The sequence below is a fragment of the Trachinotus anak genome, unplaced genomic scaffold (assembly GCF_046630095.1).
Source record: "Trachinotus anak isolate AG129_WGS33_773 ecotype Australia unplaced genomic scaffold, CSIRO_AGI_Tana_v1 ptg000016l, whole genome shotgun sequence".
Classification (NCBI taxonomy): domain Eukaryota; kingdom Metazoa; phylum Chordata; class Actinopteri; order Carangiformes; family Carangidae; genus Trachinotus; species Trachinotus anak.
Genome location: NW_027273867.1, coordinates 10,741,077 through 10,753,290, shown reverse-complemented (window position 1 = coordinate 10,753,290; position 12,214 = coordinate 10,741,077). Strand labels below are relative to the sequence as shown.

The following is a 12,214-nucleotide window of genomic DNA, read 5'->3' as shown; positions in this document are numbered from 1 at the left end:
TGATTGGTTAGTGTGGGTTGCTCATGCTCTAGCGGTGAACCAATAGGGAGGCAGGATTCAGATTCGTTCGTGTGATTGGCTACACGCACATGTCAATCAAGCAGCGACGGGGTCTGGAGGCAGAGAGCGGCCAGTCGGTTGTTTTGCTCTCTGGAGAGCAGAGCTCCTCAGCAAAGCCCATTCATACACACACACACACACACACACACACACACAAACACATACACATTGCTGAGCAGAGACTTTACACAGAACTCCTCAAATACATTTACACTTGGTATAATGAAATAATTAGGTTAAATAGAATATTTTGAAATATGTATATATTTAAATCCATATCAAATCTATTAATTTTATTTTAGGGTATTCACTATTACTATTATGTTGTATCTTCTTTTCCTTAACAGACTAGTCACTGACTAAGAATTAACACGAATATTTGCATAAAATTTTAAATTATAATAATAATAATAATAAATAGGCTAAAAATAATTCAGCTATTATAATAAAAATTGGGATAGGAATTAAAAAAACAAAAAAAACAAAAAAAAAGAATTAAATGAATGAAGGTTTTCCAAAGTTTTCATTTGCATTTCACGTTAACCAAGAGGAACTTTTATTTCAAAATTAATTTAAACCTTTTTTTTCTAACTACTGACATTTAAATGGGTGGATAGTTTTCTTTTATTTACAAGCCATGTACAAGTTTATTAACAAAGAATTTGTTTTTTATTTAAAAAATATTTATTATTTACAATAATTACAAATATCAAAAATATGTTCTCAAATACAGTAGAAGTATACAACACCTGTAAAATCACGGATTAAACATTCGAGTATTTAACTATTTGCTTTGCTGATTCAAATTTCAATTAACCTACTTGATACAAATGTGTTCATTCACTGTAGAATATTTAATCAAGTAGGCCTATAGGCTATAGTTTACCAATCAGTAGGTCCATGATCACATTTAATATTTGTTATTCACTTTCCATGAAGAGTTGAATTGATGTCTGCCTCAGATAATTTAAAAAATATCTTAAATAAGAATGGGCAAAAATATAGTAGTTTGGATTAGCCTTGCACTCATCACGACCTAAAACCTGACCCGAGGTCGGTGTATGAGAATGAGAGTTTAAAACTGTTATTCCGTCTGTAAAAAAAAAAAAAAAAACAACAACACAGTCCACAGTGGAAGTCACCTCGATTTCCCCAAGCTTTCCCATGAGTCTTTGCGGGGAGCCAAACGTGGGCGCATGCGCACTAGCATCCCACACATCACGTCTAACTCCACCAATCGGCGTCGTCCTCAGAGGAGTGCGTGGGGGTGATTTAAGAGCTCTCCCCCAATAAATCTGTCAGAACTTCACAAAGTTGATTTAAATGTGTTTCACATCGTTATGAAAATACTTGTGGATTAATCAAGAGGCTGCACGCTGGCGTCGGATCAATCGGAGCAGATTACTCTTCACAGCTTTGTTAAAGCGACAAAGCTCTGGATTTGTTGGGCCACCAAAGCGATCTGTGAAGCTTGAATGAGGCGGACCGCGGTGTCACTTGTTATATTTAAAAGGGTTTTTGTTTTTTGTAATGAGGAAACAACTTAGGGCGCTATTGCACAACAATCCCTCCAGTGATGCTCTGGGCTATAGAATTTGAAATAGCCTTATCAGTCTATAGTTGCTCAGTGTGTGAGTGCTACATTCACGCGGTTTGTCTAACAATGTTGCAGCTGCTTCCTAAATGAAGTGTGGTGTAGCCAGTTGTCAGACAGCAGCACGTCTGGCTGACCTGCGCTCCTTCTGCAGCCATTCTTCAAGGGGGGGGGGGGGGGGGGGGTATCGACTGTCTGCTGCTGAGACGGTCAAGCTGACATAGGCAATGTGAGTTGAACTTCTTGTTGTGTTGAACTCGACTTAAATCATCCGCTTATTGTTGTTCCTGTAAGTGAATGCGAGTTTCTGGACTTCTTTGTGATGCATACGAACATTAAAGTCGTTGTGTAGAAGCTCGCAGTGGATTTCCACTGCACAGCAGAGCAGCATCACAGCGGCCACGCTGCCCAACACCGAGTAAACAGATCAGTGCAGCACAGAGACCGAGAGGAGGACCGAGACATTCAGTGTCTTGATATATTTATTTCTTTTATAGACTCGTAATAACTCATATTAATGCCATGTCAACTAAAGAGACAAGAAAACGATATAAACTGGATATTTCTCAGCTAAAATGCAACCTACGCGGAAAAAGTCTTTTGTTGCTGTCTTATGAGCTGACATAGATGATCACACTCAAACGCAGCAAAAGGAATGAACAACATGGAGACGTGTAGATATTTAACATGCTGTTCTTGTTGAGAAGGTTTTAGTCTGCTAGTCTACAAGGCAAAAGATGGTTTACAAAATACGAGACACGCCAATGTTGATTTCATTTCATTAGCAGAAAAGCTATTTAAGATTGTTCTCCTTTTAATGTTACCACCATTCGCCAGCAGGAGTCGCGGGTGAGCCAGATTGCTGACAGTGCCGTGTGTGTCGGCCTTCAGTGAAGCCAGCCCTGAGTGACTTCAAGCAAGTACCCAACCCGGTTTCATTAGACAGTTTATATTCACGTTTACATCAATATAAAAACATAGAAATATACAATTTAACTGGGTGAATGATAGCCCTCAGTAGAAATTTAGTTAATTTTATTCATGTTTCAAATTTGAATTTCATTTAATTAAAGTACATTTAGATATGTGTATTACTCTTTTATGGTATCCTTATGCTTCATTACATTTCTGACAATTTCTGACAATTTCTGACGGCTACAGTTGTGATATGCAACATGCTTTCTTGTAGACTGTGACAGATTAAACTATAACTATAAATAGCTATATAACTATGAAAATAGCGCCATCTTGGCCAAGTTCAAAAATGTGACGCACATGACGACATCACTAGTAAAATAAAACTATTCTAAACATAACAATAGCACTCTGGAAGTTTAGTTTTTTTTATTCACCAATACAACGCAGATCTGTGTTCTGAGGTAGGTACTATTTTGCATTATACATTATGGGGGTACACAGAAAGTTCCCCTGCTATGCACTCGTTACCATTTCACTTGTCACTTGCAATCACTTCAATTCCTGTTCTGCTAGCCGTTTCTCATCCTTAAATTGCTTTTCTGGATCCAAGCTTGCTGGATGGGGGAACAGATCTGGTAAGACTGGGTACAGTGGTCGTTGTAAAGCTTCATATTCATATTGCATGTTTGGGTAAAAGCCATTGTAGTGTACACGGCTCTCCGAGAATGACTTAAACTGAGGGAATGTGAGGTTGTCATTTTTATGACCCTGTGGTATTATTTTCCGACTGGTATTGGTATGTTCATTTTGCCTGTTTTTCAGATGTGAAGGTGGAACCTTGATCTTAAGAGGGGGCGTGTGATGCCCCTCCCACTGCCTTGGAGGTTGTCCTGGCCAACCTCAGTAGGCCAATGGCTGATGTAGGAGGGTCATCAGCTGATGCCATTCACCTGAGGCCTTTTGGACTATAAAAGCTGGCCCATGTGTTTACCTGTTCTCTCCCTTCCAGCTGCTGACATTCATTTATTTTGGCATAGTTTGTTTTTGCACATACAACACCTCCACAGCACATATCCTACTCATCCATGCACTGCTTTCATGGCTAAACTCACTGATTTCTACACCCCATTGCTTATTTGCGTTACTTTTTAGTTATAATAAATTGTTTGTTTTTTAGTTGAACTCCCGTCTTGTCACATTCACTGAGCCAGTTTGTGACATGAATATTGAATAATTTTACCTGTGGTATTTAAGCTACATCTTGCTGGTATTATGTCATCACTTTCTTTTAAGTATTAAGTATTTAAGTAGCCAGTTAGAATTTCTGAAGGCATGTAACAAAGTAATTTTGCATTGTGCTATTTTTAGTTTTACTTAAGCGAAGGGATGTTTTTTCCACCACTTGGTGTACAGTCCTGTGTGTATTTTATTGTTTCTTTTTACAATAAAGGTTTTCTAAAGGTGAAAACAGTATCTGTGTTTAATTCTCCTGGTTCTTTTCTTTTGATTTAGCTCAAGGCTGTACACACCACTGACATAAGCCTGCACTGGCCTTGGATAACAACATATCAGCAAATAAGTGTTATTCTGGCCAGACAGAGACCCTGGATGTCTGTGTGTATATAGGCACGGGTATTATAAAATCACCACTTTTGATATCGCCTTGATACAGGCAAACTAGTTATGCTTGAGATTTTGGAAGAGAACAGACTGAGCTCCTCAAATGCAATTATTTTGTGTAATGTTTATCATTTGTTTTGTGTACACATTTCACATAATGGTTTTAAAGGCCACAGAGAAATATACCACATAGTGTTTTCTTATTTCACCTTGATCATCATGTGTCTCTCTTGCAGTAGAAGTGAACAGCTAGCTAACAGGAGTGCAGGACTCCTATAGGTATTGCATAGGTACAGTGTGTAGCTATACAGTAGGTATCAATCTTCCTTAGCTGGAGGGGACAACCTCAAAAAGTTACAAAGGGCAATTTCATCTTGTTTAACCAGTTTGAGGGTGATGGAAAACATGCATGTGCATGAGCGATATGAGCAATGAATATAACAGGCCAATAGCTCTGATTAAACATTATGATCCAGATTAGAGGGACAGGATCCTGGACTATAAAACAACTGGCAAAACAAATTTAGATATCTTAATGGTTGTCTCATGACCAAAGATACTGTAAGATGACCTCATTACATTACCAACAACATGATAAGTCCAAATGCAACATATTGATCTGAGAGGAACTAATGTTTCATTTTATATTTCTGTGATAATACTGTGTTCAGTCTAATAGTGTGACCTACAACTGAACTGTTGAAGGTTAAAGTCCTCTCCTTTTCCCTCCCACCTTCCCATTCTAACATCATGAACAGTGCAGGATTTATTAAAAGTATTTAGATCCTTAAGCCAAAATAGCAATAACATAATGTAAATGTAGTCTATTCTGGATTTAAGCATAAATGCATTGAATATTTGACTTAAAAGTAGAGTTTAATCAGAAAAATTGACTAAAAATATCTCATTGTGAAGAATGGCCCCTTTTAGATTGTTATACCATAGTGTAATATATATTATTTTATTATCAGTGATGCTGTGTGAGCATAATTTCAATGTTGAAATGGAATAATTTCAACTAATCCGGAAAGTAATCCGGAAAGTAAAAAGCTACATGTTTGAATAGTTAACACTAGCCTACATGAGTGGACCTAGGCTTCAAACTTTTCACCAGCGTTCATGACAAAAAGTATAAAGTCGTCAGTTTTAGATGTCCAGTGGTAAGATGTTTATGTAGATGCCACTGGTATTCCCTTTTGTTGGGAAGTTGTTGAACAAGTTCAAACTGTAATTCAGTCACTGACCAGTAGGCCAGATATGGGACAAATGCAGGTCAGTAGCACACTCCCGGAATTGCAGCCAAACCGTGTTCCTGAGAAATCCCTTCAGGATCGGTGTACCTCTAGGTGTGAGAAATTACTGCTTCGTACTAAACTGTGTGGGCATGCGTGTTTTCGAAGGGATATAAGGTTCATTTCTGACATTATTCAGGGAAATAGTGTAAGATGTTATAAATGGGGTGGAGGCCGGAGGTAGTCAACAACTGTCCCCTGTCCTCATTGGTCAAAATTCTAACTGGCAATCCTGTTGTCCAATCATATTCTCTAACGGTGAGCGCTGTGGTCCAATCTGCATGAGCTATGCAAATCTGAAACAAAGTTTCCCCAGTAGCAGCACATTAGGTTGGCAGCATTTAGCCTTTCAGATGTTTCATTTTCTCTTTGAGTAACAGCGCCAGGAAGGTTTTAATAGCGAGGTATCGCCGATGAATAACTCCTCCACCGTAAGGGACTGAAGAGGGACGTTTCGCTATGTTTGCGCCAAGAGGTTCCCGTTAACTGGTAATTAAAGCGGATGGCTAACTGCTAACAGCTAGCATAGCTATCTACAATTTCGCCGGTACAGGCGGACCTCTTTGTCTGACAGGGGAAGGCGTGCTCTTTTGTTAGGCTATTCCCTTTGTCCAGTGGGGAAAGAGGAACTGTTGGGTCAGGATTTCGCAATAATCTGCAGTTCTGAAAGTATTTAGAAAATGCAAATCGCGAAAAAATACTTCACAGAAGGCCTGATTCAGTTAACGATCTTACTCAGTTTAATAGGAGTTCGTGTAGATATCGACAGCTACTTAAGCGGCTATTATACGCCTCTGTTAGAGATTAACTTGGGACCAAGCTCAGCCTACACCCAGACACCCTTTCATAGTCTTAGGGACACCCTTGACGGATACACTGTGCACCCGAAATGTCCCGAGTTGGACTATTTCTTTGCGAGTCGCCGGCTGCTAGACGAGGTGAGGACCCTTGGTTCCCCGCGGTTCCCTACACAGTTGAACGCATGGCTGGTGCACCAAGTGTCTGCCACTGACCGGGCTGACTGCGGGCCTTCAACCAGCAACAACACTGACACCAGCTCAGGGTTAGAAACCCCCGGGGACGGAGCCAGGGATGACAGTGAGCACCTGCCTGACAGTGGCCAAGAGGTGTGCCAAACAACCCCTGGACTCGGACATGGGCCTTGTAGCGCTGGAGCCTGCGGGTTTCTTAAAGAGGCAAGTGTGTGTGTGTGTGTGTGTGTGTGTGTGTGTGTGTGTGTGTGTGAGAGAGAGAGAGAGAGAGTGTGTGAGTGAAGGTTGGTTGGTCAGATAAAGTAAAGCACTGACTAAAATAGGTGATGAACTAGAGTTAAAACCTCCTCAATGGTTAACTGAAAGGCTAATGCTATCACTAGCTAACTAGCAGCATTGGCTCATATTATACAATGATGGTTGTCCATCCATCTAGTAACTAGTAACTTATTATGCTGCAACATTTCCTGGTCCAGTAGGGAACAATGTCATTTCCTCTTGGCACGTGAAATGTTCATTCGCTTTCACATTTGTGTGGCTAGGTTGTAAAAGTTTGTCTACTTACATTAGGGGACTTCCACTCATCATGGCAATAAATAATAAAGATGAAATAACACCTAACTGGTAAAAAACAACAACAACAAAAAAACCAACAGACTTATCCATACAATCAGTTAAGGAGACAGTTAAGTTTGATGTACAGCACCACAAGTATTCAACTGTCTGCTGCACCTGTCACTCTTCAGTGTGGAACTTGCCACATTGAGCCCACTTTAGTAGTTATATAGGGACAATAGAACTGACTTCACAAATAAGAGCCTAATAAGACCAGTAATTCTCCAAGTAACCCAGTTTTTCTAGCACAGGGTCTAAACAGCTGCTTGGTGGATGTTATGTCCTGAGGGCAGTTGATGTGGTCAATTGTGTAACTATATCCCCTTTCTTTAGACTCAGCTGCCAGCTGCGAGCCTTGAGAGGTGGAGAAGTGAGGCTTAGACCCACACCCTATTTGCTTACACAAAAGCAGTGGTCCATACTTGAACACTGCCTCCTCCTAGGGTTCTTGTTCACATGGCTAATGTGATGTTGACACATCTTTTTTTGTTTACCCTCTCTCTTGCTAAATAAGTAACGACTTAACTGCTTGCAGTGCAAGATGTTGTGGTTTGTGGAAATACAATGTTTCAAAGGAGAGGAGGACAGCTGTGATATTTGACAGGAAAAAAAAAATCAATAACTATCTCCATTCACGGGGCCAGTTTAAGCTGGAAAAGCTTCTCTAGTAGAAGTTGACAAGCTCAGACAGGGCTTGGGCAGAACTCTGCTGGTGTAGTGTATTTTTGCCCCTGGCATTAACGTAAGAACTGATTCAGCAATCATTGTGGGTGAGATACAGCATTAGGCTAAAAGGTGGAGGAAAATAATTTTCTGCCTGTGTGTGGAGACATGAAGAATATTGTGCCTGTGGCAGACAGCTGCTGACCTACATTAAATGCTGTACTTGATGTATCAGAAGTGTCTTACAACATCTACAACAGGGTTAGGTCATCTCTTAGGATTATCAGTTAGTTAGTATATTGAAATAAGCTTCACTTTCACTTCACTTACTTCACATTTCTGTTGCATCTCAAAAGACAGAACCACGAAGGCAGCTGAAGTTAATTGTTGACTCAAGACAGTTCAGTTCCTTCTGGAGTTAAAACAACTGTTTATTAAAACACACCCTTTCTCTATAACTGCAGAACACCAAGCGTTGCTTAAGGTGTCCAGTTATCTGCAGTGGCTAGACTGGTGTCACTGAACCAGAAATGTGATGGTGTTTAGGGTCTTTGTGTGTCAGCAAACCAACTGACTGTTTCTCTTTTCTTTCTCTTTTCTTTCTCCTTTATCCTGAATCCTCCGACTCTCCTGTGCCCCAATTCTATCTCCCCTTTCTCTCCATCTTCCTTCCAGGAGGATGACGCTAAAGTTAAAGAAGAGGAAGAACCTGCTCCACTCATTCAGCTGGCTCACAGTTCCACACTGGAACAAGAGGTATGGTGTTGTTTGTCACAGTTGCCTTAATTAGTCGCTGCATACTGTTGTCATCAGTGTTTCTGAAAAGTCGCTGTACTGGTTTTGTTTCAAGAGTACACACTATAGTGTTTGTCAGTGTGTCACTTACATCAGATTTACATGTGACAGTGTTGTAAATTGCATTGTACCTATTTTTAACCAGGGGATCACTTTCTGACATGACTTCATCACTTAAATTGCACCATTTTGATCCTAGTGCAATGTTGGTAACACTGTTAAATTGGATGTTGAAACTCAATAACTACCATCTCTCTCAGGGAAAGAGTAAATGTTTCAGTACCTAAGAATCTATGAAGAAAACATTTTAAAAAGCTCTTATGATAACATTTTTGCATTAGGGTTAGGGTTAGGTATACTACACGTATATTCTTTAAAATAATTTAAACACTGAGACACTTTTATTCACATTGGGACCTAAGTGTGGCAACAAAACATATGTGTAAATGTTGTGTTCTGTGCACGTTTTGTCTATTTCAGAGTCTGCTCGAAGGTATCACTGCACTGTCTGATCCAGGACGCCAACATCCTCCCACCATTGATATTGACCAGAACTGGAGCAATTTACTCTCTCTGTCTGTCACTGACCTTGATGTAAGTCGCCTCCAAAGTTCATCACAGATGCCTCTAAATGAATTTTACATGAGGCTTAATATCAGTTTGTAAACAGTAACGCATGCATAACTAGAATGTATGTCTCATGTGTAGGACCTGGAATCTCTTGTCACGGACACAGACATCACCAGTGCCATCAGCCAGGATGTCAGTTTGCATGATGCTATGGTAACTGGTGCTGGTGCCTTCGGTGTGGCATTGGACAGAGGTGAGGCCAGACCGGTCACACAACAACAAAGAACCCTCTTCCGACTGGAATCAACGGGCTCCTCACACTCAGATGTGTCACCAGGGATGGCCCTGGGCCTGGCCGCTCTTCCCTTTGCTTCAGTATGTAATTTAACTGGAAATGAGTCATCACACAGTGCACTGGGTGGCTGTCTGGATGAGGCAGTGTTTGACCAGATCAATCAGCTAGGTTTGGGAGGCCTAGACACTATGGACACTCAGCTGATGGGCTGTCTGGAGAGTATAAACCCACAGGTCCTCGAGGACTTGGACTCGGACTCCGGTCTCTCCCTGGAGAGCAGCTCTGGGGGTCCAGTCTCCCCAGGTTGGTTCAAATCTTTAGAAATAGTCGTAGATTTAATATATTTATATCCCTTGCTTGTGGAGTCAAGAACGTGTTTATCATATGTATTAACACAGTCATTAACTCCTTCCTTGTACAGGCTCATCTGAGATGTCATCATCATCCAGTTCATACTGTGAGGATGAGTGTGGAGCAACAGGCTACAGCAGTGATGTGGATTCAGTCCCCTCAAAAGGCATCGTGGACTACACCACAACGTGGTCATCTGTTGATCTAAGTGAGAGTGTGTGGCATGACCACAGCTACCCTTCGCCGGCTTTCTTCAACCAACCATCAGTAACACTCCCCCACAAAGGCATCAAAGAGGAGCCTCTCAGCGATGACGATGGACCAAGCTTGGATGAGAGGGAGCTGAGCCGTGATGAGCTGCGTGCCCGTGCCATGTGCATCCCGTTCTCTGTCCTGCAGATCGTCAACATGCCTGTGGAGGAGTTCCTGGAGGTTCTTGATGGTCACGGTTTCTCCCCTGAACAGGTGACACTCCTGAGGGACATCCGCAGACGGGGGAAGAATAAATTGGCAGCACAAAACTGCCGCAAGCGCAAATTAGATGCCATCACAGGGCTCCAGGAAGAGGTGGAACGGCTACACGCTCAGAGAGACAGGCTACTGAGGGAGAAACAGCTCACAGCCAAGACAATGGGTGCTGTGGGCCAGCAGATTAAGCAGCTGACCAGAGATGTCCTGGCCCGCCTGAGGGATGAGTCAGGACAGCCTCTGAACCCAGAAAGATTCACCCTGCAGTGCGGGGCTAATGGGAGAGTAGTAGTTCAACCTGTAAGGCGGCCTGCTGTTTCCACAGCAACTGGCAACAAAACAGACAAGAGGAAGAAAGAAAAAAAGCAGTGATACAGTATTGCCAGCTGAGACTTGAGCTTTTACAGTTTGGATATTTCTGAACTTACTCACCTGACTCTGGTTTTGGAATCTCCTTTCATAAACGTGTGTGGATTCACCGCTGTTGGGAGCCTAAATCGACAAAAGCTGCAAAAAGAAAAACTCAGAACATAAATAAATAAATAAAAAAAATCTCTGTAAATAAAATGTCTCATGGGAAAAATGTAGCTTACACACTGGAGATTCTTTGATCATTAAAGATGGACAAGGCACCAGGAGCAGTTTAAGGGAACAGTTAAGCTGCTGGCAACGCTATCAGTCTCTCTTTGTGCCTGTTAACATTAAATTCCTTGAGTCTTGTTGTTTTTACAGATAAGCATAGACAACCAGACATGTCTAAAATTCAACATGGCCAGCATGACAGTTACCAGATAGAAATCTAGGAGGATGATTCTGTTTGTTTGTTTGTTTCCATGTAATCTCACCTCTCAATGTATACCTATTCAGTTTAAGGAGGAGGTTAAAGATTGTATTTATTAAAGGTTCTGAGGTTCCTGAAATGCTTATATGCATCATGAGACTGTCAAGGGCAGTATCTTTTTTTCATAATGGAAACTTTATCTCAAAGTGCTTACTATTGGGACGTTGCATAAAGTTTACAGATTTGTTTCAGATACTGAGGGCTTGTGCTGTTCAACAGAAATTTGAATGGAAATTTAGAAAGGAAAAAAAAAAGATTTTGTTCTTTTCTTTATGTCTTGATGACGTACATTATACCAATGATTAAACTGACAAGGCCTTAATTTGCATTTGATAAGTGTTTTGGTTACTGCGTGCGTGTGTACATGAGACACAGACGAACATTATCATAACAGGTTTTTAAGAGTCAACCATTTAATGTGTTATATTAATATGGAAGCACAATACTGCTTAACCCCTTTGATTTTAAGTACTGAAAAGTTTTGGCAAGATTATATTCTACCTCACACCTTAGTTTGTGTTATAGATTTGGGCTGAATTAAAAAAAAAAAAAAAAAAAAAAAAAAAACTTTTTTGGGGGAACTTAAGTGCACTCATAAACTACAAATCCCTCGTTATTAAAACGAAAATGGTCCTACGTGGACCTAAAGCATCCCATTTCTGAAAAAAAGAAAAAATACAATCACCAACTCTATTTAATAAGATTGAATGTCATTTGGATGTTGCTTTTTATATATTGCGAATATGAGAGTTGATTTAGTATTTAGTAGAAGTTGCCATGTTATTCATGGGAACACTGCTTTATACAGTCACCAGAGTGAGTGCGTTAAATGGAGAAAAGTGCATAAAGTAGATAATAGTGTGACTCATGAAGTATTTTTTCCCCCCTAGTTCCTCACAAATTTGTATTTAATTTCCTGGTTTGACCAAGAGTTTACTTTGCTGTTTGTATTAATGCTTAGGGAATTTTAAATGCTCTTGCAGGTGTTTCTCTTTCTGATTAAAAAAAAAAAAGAACTAATTCTGTCTCTTTCTTGCTCACAAGTTCAAATCATTTATGCTGTTTTCATGGGTCATGCAGATAAGTCATATGCTGATAAATAACTTGGTCCAACCATTACAGCAGATCGCTCCGGCGTAG

The 12,214-nt window shown here is 40.5% G+C and overlaps 1 protein-coding gene across 1 annotated transcript; it reads left to right on the top strand.

The window, feature by feature from the left end:
* The first annotated feature begins 5,787 nt into the window (after positions 1-5,787).
* nfe2l3 (nfe2 like bZIP transcription factor 3) lies at positions 5,788-12,090 on the top strand. The gene is made up of 5 exons (XM_071500002.1): positions 5,788-6,680; positions 8,430-8,510; positions 9,030-9,143; positions 9,258-9,717; positions 9,836-12,090. The coding sequence occupies exons 1-5, from the start codon at positions 6,165-6,167 to the stop codon at positions 10,603-10,605; spliced, it is 1,941 nt and encodes a 646-aa protein (XP_071356103.1). The 5' UTR covers positions 5,788-6,164; the 3' UTR covers positions 10,606-12,090.
* The last annotated feature ends 124 nt before the right edge of the window (positions 12,091-12,214 follow it).